The sequence below is a fragment of the Folsomia candida genome, unplaced genomic scaffold (assembly GCF_002217175.1).
Source record: "Folsomia candida strain VU population unplaced genomic scaffold, ASM221717v1 Fcan01_Sc008, whole genome shotgun sequence".
Classification (NCBI taxonomy): domain Eukaryota; kingdom Metazoa; phylum Arthropoda; class Collembola; order Entomobryomorpha; family Isotomidae; genus Folsomia; species Folsomia candida.
Genome location: NW_019091200.1, coordinates 3,647,476 through 3,670,448, shown reverse-complemented (window position 1 = coordinate 3,670,448; position 22,973 = coordinate 3,647,476). Strand labels below are relative to the sequence as shown.

Here is a 22,973-nt window from a genome sequence, read left to right as displayed (position 1 = left end):
TCAGCTAATACTCGTCAATTCCGTCTTGACCTTGCCGTCTGATTGGCATCTGTCTCTTGGCGAGTGGTGAAAGGTGGTTGACATCTGAATCAGCCCCACCCGGCCAACTTAACCTAACTGAACTTTCTCCTGCCACTAATGACCCCAATTCTGGAGGGAATGCAACCCCGAAACTTTTACTCATCGCCTTGGTGCCGGCATCTTATCACGAGTTGAGACGAATTCTCAACCTTATCTACATAGTCAAATGGCATCTTTTTGCAGGTTTCTATGCAAAGCAAAAGTGGGGAAAAAAAGCGGGGGAGAAAGTATGTATAAGACTTTGAGAAAGTCGATTTATCATTCGCCGCCCACAGTCAGGACGCTGCTTTCTCCGACTTGGTGACTCGTGCATGCATAATAAGTAGCGATGATGTAAACGGGACGGCAGTAAAGGAAAGGAGATAAAAGTTTGATCTTACATAACAAACTTATTGCACATTTTCTGTAAAATATGCTAAAAAATACTTGCAATAAAGTCCAATTGTGTAAAAAATAATTTGGAAAATTTCATTTTTACTACTGCATGCTCGTAACCGTTAAGACAAATTTTGCAACGAACGTCATCAAAACCAAGGTATGAGATTTCTTAGTTCTACTTTTATTCTACTTTTAGTTTGCAAATTAAAGTTTTTACTTGCACATTATTAGCAAATATCATAATAAGCAATTGACGTCTTCGACACAGACGCGACTCACGATTGTCAGTAGAAATGTTATGAGAACTCTAAACTGTATGCATACATATGTACACATGCTCTTTCTTTCTTTTAGTGCTCATCTGCATAATCTATTTTACCATACTTTACGTTACGGAATGGCATAAAATTGAGACGGATGTGACACTTTTATCAGATTTCTTGTCCTGCTTCGTTATTTAACACATCCTGTCGTGTATGTACTTTCAAATGTCCGTATGCTACGAGGGGACCTTCGGAATGGATGTGACCGATTTGGAGCATACCTGTTCAAAAAAACTTTGTTCCTTCAAAGTTCAGTCATCCCGATTTCTGAATGAAGATTCTCATTCATTTTCACTCACTCATTTTTTTTCATATTCATTTCATTTCACTTCATCTGACTTCATTCTTACTTCGCCCCATGTATTAAGCATAGGGTGAAAAATAAAAGAAGTGAGAAATCCTTTCATTCACAGTCACTCATCTGAAATGACGGAATCTTTCACTCATTTTCATTCAAATCACAGGATATTCATTTTCATTCAAATCACAGGATATTCATTTTCATTCAAATCACAGGATATTCATTTTCATTCAAATCACAGGATATTCATTTTCATTCAAATCACAGGATATTCATTTTCATTCAATATCATTCTCAATCATAATCAGTCACATGAATGAAAGTGAACAGGTATGATTTGGAGGGGGTGTTAATCATGCAATTCTTATTAACCGAGGGCAAGATGATATTCTTCCCATGTTGACATGAGGCTCACAGGTCACCCCAAATTCTTAATGGACGTCCCCTCACGTTATGTAGCTCTAAATTTAAGGAGAAAGACAAGCTTTCTCTTCCCCGCACGTGGACCAACTTTTCAAAATAAAACGCAGTACGAAGAAAATGGAGTAGAATAAAACAAAGCGATTTGAATGTTTAAATGGATTAGGTTTGATGCCGGATCAGATGACGGATCGGATCGATGTGCGTCATTCATCCATAACGCAAAATGCATAATTGAAATTTTGGAAGTTTGGGGAAAACTTGGTGAAATAAATTATGCAGTTTTTTCAAAATTGCAGAAAATTTTAATAAAGGAGACTTGTTTGGCAAGTATTTTATGAAAGGTTATTACTGATACATGTAACAATTTTGAAAAGGCGCATGATTAAAAATGTACCAAAATATATAAGTGTATTTGTACAAATTTGAGAAATAAATACAAATCATTTGCCACGTCTTGTTTGAAATTTTATATTTTTGATAGACTGGGGCGACTAACTATTTTTTTCATCAAAACTATAGGTTATACATACATTGATAGACTAATAGTGTGTCTTTTGGCAGGTGAATTGTTTGATTCCGGAATAGTTCGTTATTTGTTAAATGTAGCACTATGAAGGTAAATGACGAATAAAAATATTAATGGGATATTACGAAGTTATTATTTAGCTACAATTACAATAAGAATTACCTTGAGTTAAATAATTTCTAATCTGCATCTCATCAAAATTTGCTTACAAATTCAAATTTTAAAAATACATATTTGCTCCCACTCACCAGAAATCTTGTGACACGGAACAGAAGCTTTCACCCTTGGGGTCAGTGTGGACGTTTCCGAGGAGGAGGACGGGAGGAAGTGAGACACACGCGGAGAGCAGCCACACCACAAAAATGATCCCCATCATGCGACGTGGCGTCGTTTTAGCGGAATATTCCAAGGGCGTCGTAATCGCTCGGTAGCGGTCCAAACTGATCCCGCAAAGATTCAGAATGGACGCGGTGCAACAAAGGACATCGGCTAAAATGGAGGAGGCAAAAAAGTAGAGAAAGTTAGAAACGTTTTTTTGCACAGTTTTTTGCACAGTTTTGATAACTTATAGAAATCGTTTTATTTTATAAATAGGGCGACGCAAATTTCACGACGGAAATTAATTAACAAATATGTAAATATTATAATACCACGTGGTAATGTGTACGTAATTTTAAATTTTGTAAAAACCCAGACCAAGCAACGATCTTATAATGTTCCATTTACTACGAAAATGCTGCCCTTACGGCTAAAAGTTATGCCCAACTTATATAATTTTATTGCAATTTTGCCCCCATTATTTGCACATTTGTGCTTTAACAAAACCTTAAACGTTGCACGCAAACTAAATCACGAAGCTAACAACTTTAATCATAAAAGTCAAATCATGGTCAACCCTTCAAACAACTTTGTTTTCTCCAACTTTCACTTGAACCAGGTTCTCATTCACCTTGAACCCTCGCCCTGACTTTCACCTCTGAAGAGAAGAAGAGAAAGCACGAAATTGACAAAGTGACAAACAAAACTCTCGCTTTTTGGAGGATTCCTCCTCGTTGAGCACGGGGGGATCATAAAGTGGCAATATTTCAAATCTTCCTTTGTCCAATCCCACTTTAATCTGTGAGTGATGCTGACAGAGAAAGAGTTACTTCTTTGTCCCCTCGTAAATGATACCGTAAATGAAATGGAACATTTATTTCTCAGTTGGTGTCATAAAATTGGGCAGGTGTACGTACGTTAACCTGGTTAATCCAGTAAAGCACGAGGGTTTCATATGTCATGTTCTGTTCTGTTGTTTTTCTTCGTGGAATTTAGCGAGCTGAATAACCTTTTGAAGGTGAATATCATAGAAAAGATAAGATTTTTGATAGAACCGTTGTTTTAGTAATTTCGTCAACATGTTCTTTTGAATTGGATATATTTACTATTTATTTATACAATTCTATGTAAAACATATGGAATGCTGTAGATTAAAAATATTTATAGGGGTGATCTGCAGATTTCAGCTGTACCATGAAAATTGTTAATATTATTTTTTACATATGTGTATATACGTATTTCTTATTTGGGTTTTTTGTATTTTTTCGAACCTTGCACATTGCTCATCTGTTAAAGATTCTGTGTAATGAATAGAATGCCAAATTTTTGTGTTTAAACGGAAATGTTAGTCTTATTATTTCTATTTATTAAATGAATTTTGGTTGTGTAAAATTCCTAAGTTTTTACTATTTAAATGAAATGCATTATTTATTAGTTTTCTGACAAATTTAAACGCCGAAGACTTTCTATGACTAAAACTCATATTTTTATAGCATTAATTTAGATATTATACTTTTCAGCGTACAAAAGTTGTTCCAATAATTTTTTTACATTTAGAAATTAGTTAGTGACAAAGGGGTAACCGTCAATCACTTTGGTAGCGATTTACTACCAGACGGTAAAAATAAATTTATGCGAAACTCCACTGATAACATTTCCCGAGTGCACCGTGTTTCTTAGAAATAATTGTAAAGCTAATTCATGGAATAATATACACTCTCCTAATTTTTACATACCGCATTCCCTACTTATTTAGAGTGCGTAATAAATAAAGCAGGCCAAATAAAAAATTAATGTCCACTCTTTCCTTAAAGACTCCATATTTCTTAATTTACACTTTAACAATGTCCTTACACAGGACAAAGTCTCCTGCAAAATAGTCCTTCCACTAACAACCTTATGACCACGGCCCATCACTCATTCCGAGAACGACGCAGATTTAAAAACGAATTATGCAAATGATGACGGATTGCCCCATTTACTTTGGGCTAAGGACGTGACACTTCTCTGGCAAGTGAGAGTAATTCGTTTCCTGGAGCAGAATACAAATTACGTCGGTGTTTTCGTATGGATGGCGGAATGATGAGGATGGATACCACCACCGCAGTAAAATTACTACTACTAGATGAGGGTTAAATAAGGTGAAAGTGAGCGAGGAGGTGAGGTGCAAGGTTTACATATTCCGTGTCAGGTGATCTATGTGGAAGGGAGCAGAATTCTAATTAGGATTTCACCGCATAATGACAATCTAATAAGTGAGAGACGACGTCATATTACACGTTCCGCAGAATTATCAGGGCACGAACAAGCCGATCCTCTAGAGAAACAGTTCAATCTATGTATGCAAAATATCTACATAATTACGTAATCCTCACTTTCACCAAGAATTTCGAAAATTGGATGGCGTGCGAAATTCAAGTGTGCAGTGTTTGAATTGTAAACTGCAATTTTCATACCCAATTTCATGTTATGTAACAAAATCCTGTAAAGAAAATTGCATGTTGTGCGAAATGTAAGTGTATAATGTCTGAATTGTACTCTGTAAACTGCAATTTTCATTGTGAATTTCATATTATGCAACAAAATCCTGTAAAGACCTGCATCATTTTATTTTCAGTTATTTTTTACGCTACACTGATTTTTTGCGTAATTATATGCCATTCAATTTGCATCTTACATCATTTTCAATTTTACAAATTTGCAGGACTTCAAAAACGCAATAGAAAAATCTTGTTACGCAGAGAAGATCGTAATGGATGGACGAAAATCTCACCCAATTTGAGAAGCGTGCACGTAGAGTAAGTATTCAGGTCGGAGAAAGGTATGTATCCAGCAGGACGAAATCGAATTACACTTTCCCATCCACGGATCCATTTATTTAATAACTTTTCCTTTCTTGGCTACAATAACATAATTACTGATGAAACCGGAGAATGGAATCAGCTCCGAATAACGACGACACCCAACTTCAAAAGGAATCCAATCAAATTAATAACTCGACGACGACTATACCGCAACAGAGATCGGAATGAGATTGGACACATAATATCGCCATCATCATTACTTCAATGGCCAACGTTACGATTTGTGAAATGCACAGGGATCCTAATAAAACACCGTGAACACTGAATTTTACACCGTTTTCTGCAAGATCTCTGTAAATATGTATGTTTTCTATATGTAAATCAAATTTGTGATCCATAAAATTTTTTTAATATCAAATTTTATGGTATTAAATTTACTTTTGCAAAAAAATTGAAGTTTTGGCAAAATCTGTAAAATTTACATATCTTCAATTGACTTAAAATTCCAAACGAAATATGCAAATAAAATCAATATAAAGTTAGTTCTCATCTCACATAGAGTCAACAAGTACATAAAGGGTGTTAATAAAGTCCGATCCCATGCATTTTTTGGAGCGTGGTTGTTACAAATTCAGCTGGAACTTTTGAACCAGTGAAGTTATTTATTTCAAATTTTTACCATGGGAGGAACAACTAAACGTGTAAGTCATGAGCATCTTAGAGTTGAGATACAAACATTGCATCAGCAGGGGCTTAAACCTACAGAAATTGTGCAAAAATTGGGCTGCAGCCGCAGAACTGTTTGGAAATGGAAGAATAAAAATTTTGTCCACGACAAAAAGCGACCAGGGCGACCCAGAAAGGTGTCACCTACCACAAAAAGAATGATTAAAAACAGACTTTGCAAGAAAACCGGTAGTTCATTACGTAATTGAGCAAGGGAGTTAAATGACTCAAAACGCTATAAAGAGAAGAAGAAGCAAATTAACTGTGTGACCGTGCAAAAATTTGTGAAAACTACGAAGTGGGGTCACACAGCTTACAAACTAACCAAAAAAACCTCTCATGTCACAAAAATATATCGATGACCGTCTGAAATTTGAAGAACTCCTTCAGAAAAGTGCCCATTTGAGTGAAAAAAGACTTGGTGAAGAATTGCGCAGTCACATCCTTTGGACTGACGAATCTATTATTGAACTATATCCAAAATTGAACCAACAAAATGTTCGTTACAGGACAGAAAACAAATCGGATGTACCATCAAGAGCGATCCCAAAATTCGGGCTTAAAGTTATGGTAGCGGGTGGATTTTGTGCACGTTGCGTGACCCCTCTACATATCATACCAAAAGGCAAATCAGTCAATGCAAAGCATTATATGGAAAAAATATTACCTATCTATTTCGATAGCATGGGGAACAAGGAAATATTTCCGAATGAAAGAAAAATAGTTTTCATGCAGGATGGTGCTATAGCCCATACAGCAAAAGCGAGTTTGAGTCTCATCAAGACGCAAGTTTCAACGGTCTGGAGCAAGGGGGTGTGGGCCGCTAACGGCCCAGATTTGAATCCCCTGAAGAACCAGTGGTCCATACTTAAGGAAAATGTATACAAAGAGCCACAACCCCGGACGAGGGAAGAGCTAGTAAAAAAAAGTTCAAGATGTATGGAATTCGATTTCCAGAGGCACATTGGAAAAATTAGCACAGAGCCTTAAACAAAGAGTTGAGGGCATGGTTAAAGTAAATGGTAACAAGACCAAATACTAAGGTAAATATGTCGAACATTTTTTGTAAGTATCACGGGTAGTTTTTTTTATACTAGCCTTCACTTTTTTACAGGAAAAATGGGATCGGACTTTATTAACACCCTGTACATATTTCTGTAATGTATATTTTCATAATTATAATTCGGCAGTAAAATTTAATTTAGACTCGATTCATAGAAAACACTGTTTTAATAATTTTAAAAAATTTTGATTTTTGTACCACATCAAATTTTCGAACCCTAGTTTTTCTAGCATGCCGACATCATAACAGAATATTTGCCACAGGAGAAATTAAATCAAATCTAGATCCACCCTTGGGGTGCAATCACCAAGGAATAATAGTGCCATGCCACAATAATCAAATTGTTGAAAATTTCCCCATTTTCATATGTTTCACAAACAGTACTGCTGTCCACCATGCGTGGAATAATACACGTTAAAGGGCACGAACAGATGAGCGGAAAAGAACAAAGGACAAAACGAGACAAAGAAATCATAACGACTAAAATCTGTTAGTTAAATATTATTCTTTAATTAATTTGTGTCAGAAATGGATTGAATTTCAGGGCAGGATTTAACGAGCAAAAATCAAGGGAAAAGTTGATGTATGTAGATCATAATATTGTCCCACGCATCCACCTCAGATATTATAGAATTTAGGTCAGAATTCTCTTAAAATCGTTTAGCATTTTCGTTCGGAATTCGTATTTAGCTAATAATGTGACCCGGGTAACATCCGGTATCTCCAATTTTCGTTCCTATTCGTTTGCCAGAACAGGTAATAAATTTCTGTCTGTGCTTATCGCTTAACATGGCTCAAGAACAATGACCACATTAAACATTAAATATCTGTGCCGACAAACCTGTCCTATTCCTAACACCTATGATTTGCGGATCTTTGCCCCCCATTAAAAGCTACCCATGAAATTCTACCCATTATATGCTACCCGTGATGATCTGCTATCCATGAAATGCTACCAATTATATGCTACCCGAGATCATCTGCCCCCCATTATATCCTACCCCACCCATTTTCACTTTCTTCTTGCAAATTAAACTAAAATGGGTACCCCGTTTTGCGTCGTAGTGCAACATAACAGTTATTGTTTATTTACGCAAAATCAGTCGAACAATAAATTCTCAAAAAACGAATCAAAACATAAAACCTCGTAAAATCAGTTCTGAAATAAATAAAAATAAATTCCGACATAAGTTTAATTTTAATTTCTGGGTGCACTTTATTCTCTAATTGTTATTTAATATTTACTAATCCAGTAGGCTGAGTTTATCTCTTGCTCAAGAGAAATCTTATCCTTTTCCAAGAAAGAGATAAATAAGTCCAGGTTTATTGTTGATATTGGTCTAAATTGATTTTTATCTCTTTTCAAGAAAAGGTTCATAATAAAAAACAATAAACCAAATGAACATGTACGTGTGTACAAATGTACATGTATATGAATATGTTTCGTTTTTGAGAATTTATTATTTGACTGATTTTACGAGATTTTGTTTTGATTCGTTTTTTGAGAATTTATTGTTCGACTGATTTTGCGTAAATAAACAATAACTGTTATGTTGCACTACGACGCAAAACGGGGTATCCATTTTGATTTAATTTGCAAGAAGAAAGTGAAAATGGGTGGGGTAGGATATAATGGGGGGGGCAGATGATCTCGGGTAGCATATAATTGGTAGCATTTCATGGGTAGCAGATCATCACGGGTAGCATATAATGGGTAGAATTTCATGGGTAGCTTTTAATGGGGGGCAAAGATCCGCACACCACACCTATAATAATTTCCACATTATTGAACATTGACGCTGACTCCTTACAATTAATCGTCAAATCAAATAATTAAGTAATTAATCAATTCAAAAACAGTTAGTCAATTAGTTGACGCTACAAAAGCTGATGTATGTGTTGTAAAATCATGTCACATGTTTTCTCAATTCAATGTTTCAATGTTTCTCAATGTTTCTCAATGTTTCAATGTTTCTCATTCAATGTTTTGTCAATTTCTACAAGATACAACAACGCCTTTGATAAGTCTTATGATTAGTTTTACAATATATTTCAATACAAAAATAACTTATTTTGCTAAAATAACTAGGCCTTCATCATTTAAGCTTAAACTGCACTGCTAAATTGTTACATTAATTTTAGACAACGTGTGATGTGAACACATCGATTGAATCTCTAAATAAAAAAAACAATAGAAAAAATACACTCTTAATAAACCACTAGATACACAACGTGCATCGATTTGGAGTGTGTGGAGGATAAAAATAAAGCCATTGTCGGCTCAAATGAAAGGGGGCAGACGTAGCTCTTCATGTTATGCACACGTCAACTTAACGCCACTTAACGTCACACCCCGTTCTTATCGGCGCTGTCGGATTGAAAGGATTTTCATTTTATCCCGACCGCCTTTCATCTCCCCCTACGCCATGAAATACGTAAAGCGAAGGAAATACTACAGCGTATTCTACACTCTTAAAAAATCTGGTCAGAATGTCACTATCTGAGTTGATTGGTACAATGTCCAATTTGATTATCATCGCAAAATTGACGTCGTACCAATCTGTAATCTGTTACCGGATGAACTTATCGGTTTAAAATCGATAATTTCATTTCAATTATCGGTTCTAACCTTTCGTGGGCTTGATTTTGCATAGTTACATTTAACGTAATCTTCAAATTTGTCACCCATTGGTGATAAGTCAAAAGCTAATTATTGCCTAGCATCACTCAATGGAAGTATGTTTGATGACGACAATACTTGTTACCGAATTGTTTCGAAAATGGTAACGAAAACATAGCCCAGTTGTAGCAAGATTTATGCATCTGGTTATACATTTCCAATCCGCAAGAATGTTACATACTCAATTTATAAAAGTGTACTATTCCCGTGTTTTCCCATCTGTGCAAATATTTTGCAATATTTCTTTGTATTTGCGGCGTGTTGTTTGCATTTGGTGGGTATTTTTATCAGTGCAAATAATTGACCCCAGATTAATATTAAGTCGTCGATCTTGTCGGCAAATTATTGACTGATTTCAACTCTGGACTTTATTTACTTGTAGGATGGCTTAATTTGGGATGATTATGATGAAGTGGGTCCAATTTTGTGGATGACGAGATCACGAGAATACAAATTGCTCATGGTTTTTGTTCTTCGTCCATTTACGGTTTTTGATGAAAGGTTTCGCATCAATTATACAATTATTGCTAAAATCAAGGGTTTTTGGAAAAGTATTTATAGCGAAATCTATGGTCAAAATTTTTGCAAATTGCAATTCCAACCATTGTTGCAAATTGCAATATAATGAAAGTGTCATAAATTTAGCGAACTTATATATCTCACTCAAGCTAACCCCATGTAAACATCTAATTTGGTTTATTAGGTCCAGAATTTTTAAAAAAATTTGTATTTCGGCATTTTAAATTTACAATTTTCTAAAAATCTATTTTAAATTTTAAGTTACCCGACAAAATTTTAAAATACCAATTTTTTGGGGGCAATTTTACCTCTTTCCCAATTTTTTTTTACAAATTTCGCAAACTACACATATTGCAAAATTTGTTATAAAACTCCTCAGCGAAAAATAATTTATCGGGGTAAAACAGATTTGCAAATTTTTCCACGAACGAAGAGTGTTGAGTTATTCATAGATCTTGGCGAGATTGACACTGATTGAAGGCGGACGTCACTACGTGTCATGGCACAACAACACGAGATCCATTTCCATGCGAAATATTCATCTCATTTAAAAACTGCGAGTGCTCCTTGCAAGGAGCACTCGCAGTGGGAGAAACCGTATCATCATATCGACTCGCATGTGGTGGCTTATTTTGGCCGGAATGATTGACAAGTTCGTTCCTGTAGGTTAGTTAGTCAGGCTAATTTTAGCAATTTTAATCTATTCAGCTTCTCGTTTTGGGAGGGATCGATGTACAGATATTCGTGTTGTTGTAATCTTGTGATAAATTTGCAAATCTGCAAATTTCATCATTTGCATTCATAAATCCAAATATTTATGCACATTTCTCTTTAAATGTAGAATTTCTGTACTTTAAATTTACCATCTGAATAAACAATTACGACTCGTAATTGCACAAACTTGTGTTTTGATGGTACTTAACGAACTGCCAAATTGTTGACATTGTTCGAACTGTAAACACTTATACGCAGCCACGTGTAATTAAGTAAGAGACTCCATCAGTAAATTTTCTGTTTTGCATGCTTTTGCGTATCCGTTTTCCTCCTTAATTTCATTTAGCCAAGTCCATCGAAAACATTGTTCTCTGAATAATAACACCAAACAGCGTATTGACCAAGCACAATAACTTTACTCGTGAGAAAATACATAAGCTTTCACGGCAGGAGGGCGAAATAAGCAATTACGTCAAGGAAATTCATCTCACAATTGAGTTAATGAGCATAACGTAGACAATTTGATATGCCCAGTTAATTTCAGACTTATGTGCATACATAATTAGCAATACTGTTCTCGAACAATTTCTCATCTAACGTATACAAAGTAGATATGTATGTGATCGATTTACATATATTTGTCAGTCCAATTCTGTTAATGCATGCTGTATAAGTTAGTGAAACACAAATACGATTTCGTAAGTCATACTGCCCATCAAAATCATGCCATTTATGATCATGCTAATAAAGCATGTGTGTCTGTTAATCGTTCATATTTCAAGTTTACCGCGCTTAATTAGTTTACTATTCAAAAGTTAGGTTTATTAGCAAATACTGAAACGTATTTAGCGCAAAAATAGCATTATTGTCGTACTTTTGTGACTGTCATCTAAACATAGATTCACTTCGACGTACCAAAATTCTCATACGTTCATCTGATCGCATGACTAACGAATAATGACAGTAAGGAAATCCCATCTCTTCCTTCTAGATTATTTCTTAAGTACAAATTACAGAGACTGCATTGCAAACGCGTCAATTCTGAGAACAAGAATGTTTCACGGGGGCAAAAAATTGTACTTCTTTGTTACACAGTGACGACAACAAGTTTGCTATTTATGATTTATTCCTGGATTAATTTGATCTTGAGGGAGCAGGGATACATAAAGGCGACGAAGAAATGATTAGATCACGATTTTTCATTACCTTAGTTTTTTGTCGGTAAGATTCTATAGGAGAAAAATATTGTCGTCATAATAATTGTACGTATGGCTTGATAGACGTGCGTGTGTAACGTTTGGGAATAATAATGGTTCATTAGATGCGTAATTCTACTAGTTATTAATACTTGTGAATTTTGCAAATTACAGGTAAATTAATTTTAAGAACGTCTGGAGTTTCTGATTTGCTGTAATTTACTACAGAATTTGTTAGTTAGCATGACCAGACCATTTTAATTATTACTTAAAATTTGCACAAATTTCGCAAATTTAAGACTATCTGATCCTGTTAATTGTTCCAATCCATGTTAACATTGCATTTAATAAGTACTTAACGTAGAAACAGCAAAGTTTCATGTAAATATGTACCCAATTTCGCACATAACTAATTTACAAACATGCCCAACTTTTCCACACCATAATAAGTAAGACAATAGGCCAACGTAGAAGAAACCAGTGGCAAAAAATCTACCTCAACAAACCTGCAATATGTATGTATGTGTTTGTTTTTTTGCATATGTTGTCCCACAACAACAAACATGGGCATATTAGCATTCTAACAATAGTGAAAAGACCAGTTTATCCTGCATGACACTGGATACGTCAAGTTATTCGTGCCCGTCATTTAAAATCCATTTAAAGCAGGGTTCAAAATCTAATCGAGGTCCAAAACCCAGATATCGGCGGAGTCAGTAAAAAAAATCCTAATTTGGAAAACCAGGTCCAGTCTCCGACACGCTTGCTCGCTTGGGGTTCCGAAGTACCGAACCGAACCAGGTACGGTTCGGCGATTTAAAAAAAAATGGTTCGGTTCGGTTTAATAAAATTTGTCAAATTTGTCAAATTTTTGTCAAATTTGCTGGCTCGGTTCGATTTGGTACGATTTTTTAAAATTACTAGTTCGGTTCGGTCCGATTCGAAATTAAAAAAACACTAGTTCTGTTCGATCCTGTTCGGGAAATTAAAAAAAATATTGGTTCGATTCGGTTCTATTTTCCAAACTAGCAAACTGTGCTGTGGTCTCTCAATAAAAATTCTGCCTCCAATCTCCGCCGAACTCTGAACTCTCCTCTTTACCGAATAGCATTTGCATTTGCATTAATAAATAAATTATCAATCGAGTTACGAAATAGTTAAGAGGCGCAAGTGTTACCGTGCGTGGATTGAAATGCCCAGCACGAAATTTGTACAATGTACAACAACACGGTCATTCACTTTCAACTTTATCGTGCAAGGAGCTAATTTACATATTTTTATTGTATGTAATAATCATGAAATCATGATGTCTGCCCGTATTGTGATTATTTTTTTTGCACAAAGTTGCCCACCAAACCATCTGAACCTTCTTAAACGTGGAGTTCCCCATATTGCAAAAAAAATCGCAGAACAACTCGGGTTGTGCTTGAACGTTTGGGAATGAATTGCAAATTTTTGTGCACGCAATTAAACCCGTGATTAGTAAGATATTCATGCCTTGGCAGCAACGGGAACTACAGTTAGTAAAGTTGCAAAATTGCAAAAATATCTATCATGATTAAAATCCTGCATGTTCATTTATGCACCGGCTTAAGCGCTTGTTTTGATTTTCTGTTTTTAAATCAAGTGCAAAAAATTGCATGGCAAACTTATTATTGGCAAGGTTCTATTTTACGGAGAGATTTACATACATAATATTTTTGTTTGTTTAGTTTGGCAAACGCGATGTTTCAAGTGCGGTGAAGCTTAGGATTAGTTGAATACATACTTATTTTCGCAGGCAGGCTGAAATATGGTGCAGATTTTGGTGGGGTTTAAATATAATAGGATCAGAAGTAGTTCCATGGGTTTAGTTGGAGGCAGGTCAGATTTGACGTTAGAAATTGGTCAATCAGCATAACCTCATTTGAGATATTTAGTAAAAATATTTTTTATGGTGAAGTTCGAAGCCAAAAAGAAAACGCGGAGGTAGTGAATTATTTTATAAGTAAACGGAGGTTACACTAGGTTGGATTCACACAATGTCATTCACATTCACATTCTCATTCATTCACAAAATTCAATTTCAAAATTCAAATTCAGAAATTCAAATAAAAAAAATTCAAATTCAAAATTTTCATTCACATTCATTCACATTCATTCACATTCATTCATTCACATTCATTCATTCACATTCATTCACATTCATTCACATTCATTCACATTCATTCACATTCATTCACATTCATTCACATTCATTCACATTCATTCACATTCATTCACATACATTCATTCACATTCATTCACATTCATTCACATTCATTCACATTCATTCACATTCATTCACATTCATTCACATTCATTCACATTCATTCACATTCATTCACATTCATTCACATTCATTCACATTCATTCACATTCATTCACATTCATTCATTCACATTCATTCATTAACATTCATTCACATTCATTTACATTCATTCACAAAATCCTAATTTAAAAAAAAATCGAAAAAATCAAGCAAGAAATCACAACTTTTAGAAAATAAAAAAAAATCCTTCCCTTACCCAAACCTCTATCCGAAATTTAGTCTCATCTGCCCCCTTCCTTACTACCCTCTTCCTTGTTCTTGGCTAATTTTCGTGGTGTAAAATTTCTCAAGTATTTTTATGATGGCCATAGTCCTACCGTATTTAAATCATCGCCAGCTGTGCTGCTTGGCGTGTGTGCGGCATGAGAGATTGAATCCGAGATCTGAACACCATCCCGACAGGAAGGCTTTGCTTTTGCTTCATTTTTTTGCAAGCGGCAGTTTTTGCGAGAGTCAGACTGATGATTGATAACTCGCAACTAACGACGACATGACGCATTATGTTGTGAGATGACATGGCCACGATCCTATTGTTCGTGGCTGGCTCGCTATATATCAAGGACCAAATATATTCACGTTATTTATACAATCAGCCAACCAGCAAGAATTGAACGTTGAACTTGTCCCGAGGACGAGGACGAGAAACCTTTTGTGATCAGAGGGCAAAATATAAACGAGAATTTTCTCTGTGCGAAAATGAGTCGTGCAAAATTTTGGTCAACCATTATGTTTAGGCGTGATTCTTTCGAAAAAATTTTAAAATTCTGAAATACCATACACGAAACTTTGCAGAAATTTCGCAACTAAACTGAATTTGTAAAAAAATTAATTTTTATGCTAACCCTTTTGTTGTTTGTGATCAGAATGTAAAATAAAATTAGAATTTTCTATGAAAATGAGCTGTACAAAATTTGCAGTACTGGTCAACTGGGCAATTCCTCTTAAAAATTCGATTAATTGGAAGGAAAGGAATGGAGGAAAGGCTGCAGAATTTTTGCGATTAAACTGAAGTACCAATTTGCAAAAACATATATTATATTCTCTCCAGGCAAATTGCAAAGTCAGAATACTTGAGAGAAACAATTTACCTCGGACATTTGCAAATTATGCCCTCTGAAAATTATTCTATGCGGAAATGATTCCGCAAAATCTGACCTTCCTTTGGTCCCTCACCTTTTTAACAATCATTTCCATAAATATTGTGAAATAAAAATTTTCACAAAATAAATGATTTACAATTTTTATAACATGCCGAATCACGCAGAATTGTTACTTACGAAAGCACAACAAACGATATGCAGCGATGGCAAAAGCAGTGAATGTATGACATTGAAATTGATGAATTATTCAAAACACAAATTGACTCGAGTTAAACAAAGTTTGATTTAGTAAAGACCTTGGTTAAGACCTGATTATTGGATTACATATCGTTTGTGGAAGCCAGCACTCGTGTTCTTGAACTCTAATTACGCATACATACCATGCCACCACCGCTCTTATGTATTTTTTGCCTCGCATGTCAAATTATACATTAGTTCGACATCATCTCCTCCATCCAGAGCCAGATGTGCAAATCGGAGTCTCACCGTCTCAACAGAATTAGAGTCAAGATCATGCCACTCAAAAAATTGAAATAGATCGCTAATTAAGTAGAGTGTATTGTAAGTAATGGACGAACAAAGTACAGCCTTCGCATGCATAGGAAATTGAGCATATCTACATTCATAACTTGTGACATTTACGAGATTTCGCGAAACTTTTTGCAGGATTTTTTTTCGCAAAATATTACGTAAGCTACTAGATATTAATTTGCGTAGCGAAATATGACATTGTAGAGAGTCTCCTAAATGTGATGAATTCAGATTTGTTATACATTTCTAAGAATTATAGTCAAGTCAGTCACAAACTATTTTCAAATGTTGTACAGTTACGCTGGAAATAAATATTTATAAAAGGCCAAGTTAAGGTTGGAGAGGTTCGGGAGATGAGAATTTACATAGTTATTTATGTTTACTCGATTGTGGTAGGTAGGTAAGGTATGGCTAGTTAGAGTTTAGAGTGTTTTTAAGATACCACAATGTTTGTAGGAATTAGTTTTTTTTCTTTAAATAGGATAGGTCTTATTTAAAACGAGAGAGCTAATTGATTTTTGACAGGTTTTATATAATTAGGTGAGCACTGTCTGGAATGATGGGTGCACTAATTTTCCATGTGGGGAATTACATAATCTTCACGACTCAATCTTTTTACAGTGAAGTTTTTTAAGAACACGCAGCTTTCGTGGTTTTCGAACCTTTTAAGTTTATGAATGTCATAAATTGGAAAAGTGTCAAAGCTCTAATTATCCACGTCATTGTTTGTGGATTTTTCTGTTGCTATCTGATTTTTTACATCCGGCCATGATTTAGTTTACGATTGATCTGATAATATACTCGATCAATGAGGTAACACACATCTGCCTTTTCCTCTTTTGTGTAAAGACGAAACAAACAAAATATCAAATTAGACACAATTTGAGGTGGCTAAAGTAACATAAAACAATAAGGTGACGTAAAAAATCAATATTACATAAAATATGCTGCTTTTTAAGCATAAAATTGACATTTTTACACCCAAAATGTAAATTTGCAAAGGTTCAAAACCATAATTTGAAATTATTTTGAAAATCTGATAAAGATCGATGAATGTGTAGATATCGTTCAACGATACGTGAAGTATATAGATATTAAATGTAGGACAGTGAAATTTCAACTTTATTAGCATTTCAGGATCCCAGATAACCTCAAGCATTTTAATGTATTTCGCCTCGCTGGACATCTTTCTTGTCCCGGATTGTCTTCAGGATCCAAATTATGTCGTCGTGGATGTTCTAAAACTTAATATTGGCATCCTGTCCAAAATGCACAGTTTGTCCATGAATTAGCCCGTCGAGTGGATGAGATCCTCCTAGTAGTTGGTTTCTTGGGCTCAGTTTGCACAAATTAGCTTTATGCCCGAACATCAGATTTTCAGTTTCAATGCAGAAACTTGTAAAGATGTGGCCTCTTAGAATAATAGTTGGATTATGAAACTATGCACATTAAATTAAATTCCAGGAATTTAATCCTCCACATTATTTCTAAATACATTCCGTAAATATTAACTCGCTCAGAAATATCGTCACTAAAGGTCAGTTAGCTGATCTCCATTACATTTATTAAATAAATAGCACGTTATTGGCAAAATTAGAATTATGCATGTACATGATACACGAACGGCTTAAATGGCATGTGTGGATCCATGGCCCTGCTTAACTTTCTCTCGAAACCCTGCAGACAGACTTTCACCCGTGGCGCATATTACCCCATCCAACTCTTCACATCAACCCAGTCTCACTTTACGAAAAAAATCTCATCTCGAGTGCCAAGTTTCACTCTTTTTCCTTCCCAACTTGCTACTATTTTCATTTAGCCTCGAACAATTAAATGAATTGAGGAAGACAACGTCTCCTCAAGCCAACAATTTCATACTTTAAACGTGCTTTAAAATTTAATGAAAATTTTATTGAATAAAAAACCGATATGAAATTGAAATTAGAAACTGACTGAAGTCGTAATGTCTCCTACATATAAAATTTACAGATTTGTAATTAAACCAAACCTGGAGAAAAAATAATTTACAAATTAAAATTGCATCTGCTTAAATTTAACGTCATTAATTTTTTTCGATAATTAACTAATGATATAATGCTACAAAGATCGATGGGTCGTTAGTTTGCAAATTTGACTAACAATGCGATGGTGTGAAGTGTAACCCTCCGATTTGGTTGAAATTTTGAAATTACGTGGTCCATGTCAATACAACCAACGTTTCTTCACGCAGTTTGTGCGATGGTCAGAATTTGGAAAAATATTTGAGGTCAAAGTTGAAAAACGGGCGATTTTTACCAGGCGGGGGAAGCAAACTCAACTTCAATTCTATTTCCGTGCTAAAAATTGCACATTTTTCAACTTTGACCTCAAATATTTTTCCAAATCCTAACCTTCGCACAAACTGCCTGAAGAAACGTTGGTTGTATTGACATGGACCACGTAATTTCGAAATTTCAACCAAATCGGAGGGTTACACTTCACACCATCGCATTGTAAGTTTGTCATTCTCATCTTCCTCATTTTTGTCATTGTGTACATACTTCTAGATATGTTTATTGTCGTCTGAAATTTTATTTTTATTTTACCTTAATTTTAGGCATTAGTCAGTTTGAATTAGTTCATAAAACTCAATTAGACGAGATATTTGAGGTGCGATTAATATCCCCTTCATCGCATACATACTTTTACATTGTTTTGTTCACCTCTTTTGACCTCGATAAAGGTCAGGCCACGACTCTTCACTCCAGCCCAAATATAATTTCACCACTCCGGCAAGAACTTTCACCTTATTATGGCATCACTAGTTGTCCTCCAGCTATTACGACCACGGCAGCACAACACCAACATTGACAGAGGCTGATAGACACAATTTTACGGGATTTAACGCGTCAACAGGAGCTTAATCATGATCGGACGTCGTACAGAGAGTGGGGTCAGGTTGAAGGTGACTTTTTTTATTTATAGTAAAAAACACTTTATGAAAATACCAAAATAAAATAAAAATCCGAAGAGTAAATCAAATCAAACCAAAATTTATAGGGTTGAATTTCTATGCCAAGCAAGCCTTTTGCAACTGGATGATTTCAATTTATCTGTAAAAAATCTGTAATTTAATTGAAATGAAATACCTAAACCACTTTGCGGCGTCGTAGATTTACGATACATAACACAAAACAAGTTTCTATTAAACAATTTTAGAACTTAATTCCATTCTAGTAAGTGTTCCACTTTTCGTCCCATTTTCATTAACTGGTCGATCACTACAGAATCGAGAGTCGATCACGTCTCGTTCTCCTACTAAAAATACTTTACGAGACCAAAACAGGAAACCAGACGACGAGAAAAACAAGTCCCAATTTCATCTCGAGATAACGAGAAAGCGAGGAAGAGAAAAGAAAGCGAAGTAAATTTCATTCCGCGTTTGTGTCCCTGTGCAAACAAATGCTGAGAGAAAGGCTGACAAAAAGATGGCTGGTCTTCTGTGGGTTTATGGGCTTTGTGAAGACCGCGTCAGTCATCACGAATTCCCATCCATTACATAAACAGTGTAGGGTTTCGAGTAGTAATAAATAATCTAGGTTTACAAACCCGTTGGAGCAAGTTTTCGTAATTTTTTAGCAAAAATTCTAAATGGACAAGTGTCATTTTAATGAGACTAAATGCTGTCCAGATAAATTGATATTTCCAAATTTTCGTGAGGGAAAGCTTTCGAATGAGAAATACGAAACCCTGTCCGAAACCTAAGACTCCCATCCATCCCATAAACAGAGAGCCAGATTATAAGCCTGGAGGAGGAGGAGACGGCACTTTTTGACATTTCATGGTCAGACGAAAAAGCAAGAAATGTCAACTTTCCCCAGCTTTACTTTCATCATTTACTTTTGTCTTCCGTTATTTCGTTTCAAAGCGTTTGATAGATTCTCAATCTTTAGTGGAGTTTTAAAAATACGATTTTTATTCGAAATTCAAGAGTACTTTACTTAAAGTGAAGTGCTTCCGCATTCCGCCTTAAATGTTAAGTGAAAAAAGTCCTTTGTTTACCAAAGTCTGGACCAAGTCAAGTTTAATTCCAGTAGAGAAGAACATACATGCAGACACACTTTTGAAGAATTTGTAATCTTAAGTGAGGGTGAAAAGTTTTTTGTGATGCGTAGATGAGGACACGGTCTCAATTATGAAGGAATTCACGCGAAAGTTTGTACCCCACTAAACTGTGTAACTTCATAAAATTACTTTACAAGCTTGCACAGCGTAAATAAATACCCTTGATCTCTGCAGTTTGCAATACGTTTTCAGGCTGATTTTACTTTATAAGTTTTGGAAAAATTTGTAAATTTACGGAGCTCACTGGGGTACAAACGTTTTATTAGAAAAATTGTAATGATTAAGTGCCGATTGTAATGATTAAGTGCCGATTGTAATGATTAAGTGCCGATTGTAATGATTAAGTGCCGATAAGTATTTAAATATTATGTTGTGAAATATTAGAAATTATGAGATAACGAGCAAAGAAGCCAGTCTTGCGACTGGCAGTCATGCTAAGCATTTGAAAATGGTCGATAAAATAAATCTGAGGCGACTGCTGGAATCTGCTGACATCCATCAAAGGCGCTATGCAAATACGGTTGAAATTTTGATGACCTGTGACCCTTGACCTTGAATAGCGTGACCTATGTTATTCAAATTATGACCGCTCCCACTGCTCTGGACTAAGCTTTCAAATGCGCTAACATATGTAGGTTGCTGTATGTAGTCTGGCGCCTGAGTTGGCTTTTGACCGTTATTCTAGGTCACGGTGAGGTCACAGGTCCTAAGTGTCTTATATATTCTGGAAGGTATTTGTAAGACCTTTCGAATGATGCCCCACTTGTTGGGGGGTATAATGTGAAATTTGGGTGACCTGTGACCCTTGACCTTGAATGGCGTAACCTATACTATTGACACTACAACCACTCCCACCGCCTTTGACTAAGCTTTCGAATGCGCTATCATATGGTTTTGTATGCGGTCTGTCGTCAGAGTTAGCTTTTGACCGTTATTCTAGGTCACGGTGAGGTCACAGGTCCTAAGTGTCATATATTCTGGAAGGTATTTGTAAGACCTTTCGAATGATATCCCACTTGTTGGGGGTTATCGGGTGAAATTTTGGTGACCTGTGACCGTTGACCTTGAATGGCGTGACCTACACTTTTCAAACTATGACGGCTCCCACCGCCTTAGACTAAGCTTTCGAATGCGCTATCGTGCGTTGCTGTAAGTAGTCAGATGACGGAGGAGTTGATGCCAACGGACCATGACGGTCGTGCTGAATTAAGTAATAGGATGTTCATGATCTAGGCCCTTTGCATAAATGTTTTACAGTTTTGAACTCGTATGAATTGAAAAATTAGACAAATTCCCGACTTTGTTAAATTAGAGAGAACCGAGGTCGGAACTTGTTTGAGCGTATGCACTCCACTCGTAGACTCCACTCACTTTCACGATTTTCTTATTTAACTTTCACCCACTTTCACTCACTCGACATAAGTCCTTTCCTACTTTCCCCTCCACTTCCTCTCCCCTAATTCTAGTTCGACACGCTACTACTGGAGTAGAATAGAAATAGGTATTAGTAAATACAGTCGTGGCTGGTGTGGTTTCTTTGTCTGGAGAAAGTGGAAAATTAAATTCTGGACTTAACATTCTCTCCATTTCGGCGAGAACAGTCTTTATTCTTGACTTAAACATCATACCCAAGAAAATGGGGAAAACAGGGTTCTAGTAGGACTGAAATTTTGAGAAGTTTGGTTTTAAGCGTTTCTTGCGACAATTTTATCATATCGTGATAAGGATGGTGTTACATAGCTTTGCACATCTGTAGGTTTCTTAAGGTTCCATTGCATGGGGGTTTTGAATTTAAATTTTTATGTCTCAACTTTCCCTTCTTCCATGTATTTATGGAGATTTTCAAACGTATTTATCTCCATGAGTTTTTTTACAAAATGAAGATTTTATTGCATCTAAAAATCGATAATTTGTAGGTTTAAAAAGTTAGGAGGTTAGAATTTTTTCTTCCATGAGAAAATATTTAAATTTTACTTCTAGTGTTTTAATCTATTTTATATTTATTTTGAAAACGATGAAAATTCAAAATCCGGGACCCTAAGTAGTGTCATAATTAAATTATATCAAGCGAGTGATAACGATACAATTTACTGGTATAAATTCCATATGTTAGAAAGGTAATAAAAAGGCAGCCTCAAAATTTGCAACTTTTCCTACTGCTCAATAATTTTGCTTAAAGCCTCATTTTTTCAAGTCACTAGTTTTTCGAAACCCAACAAATGTCACATGTTATACACTTTCCTATCTTCACCTAACCAACTGCGACACGAATTCCCAGTGTAAATACAGTCCTAATTTATTATCCTTTATCCTACTGCACGATCAAATTCTCATTATCGCAACAATTTTGTGCGAGCAATAAAATGGGATGATTTATACAGCGAGGAAAGCAACCTTTGATTCTGAGTGGAGGTGAAATCTACACGTAATTCCACTTTTATGGGGACGATGCCAGAGCAAAGGGTAAAGTTTAAGTGTCACTTTTATTGTCGCTGGATTTCACTCGTTTATTTTTTAAGAGCCTCCTTCACACACTTCAACCCTTCGTTCACGTACTCGTATTTTATTACAAAGTAAACAGATTTGCACATTTTTGCAACTTTGTAAATATGTAACAGCTATTTTGTCAGTGTAGGTATGCGGAAACTTTGCAAGTTGTATAATAAATAAATATTCAAATTGTACACATATTACTTTAGTTTGAAGGGCTACTCAAAAACTGAAGATGGGAAGTTATCACTTGTGGAAAAAGTGACAGTATTTCTGGGTTTGCAAATGTATTTGCACACTTTATGCAACTTGACACGTACGCTTAAAATTAAAAAAAAAACGAATA

General features: G+C 35.4%; 1 protein-coding gene across 1 annotated transcript in view; it reads right to left on the bottom strand.

Annotated features, from left to right (window-relative positions):
- LOC110853234 (5-hydroxytryptamine receptor 1) overlaps window positions 1–22,973 on the bottom strand; it is a 44,057-nt gene that overhangs the window by 7,361 nt on the left and 13,723 nt on the right. Inside the window, exon 2 of the mRNA XM_022101487.2 lies at window positions 2,281–2,521. Within this exon, the coding sequence (XP_021957179.1) occupies window positions 2,281–2,521 (241 nt within the window). The remainder of the gene's footprint in view (window positions 1–2,280; window positions 2,522–22,973) is intronic.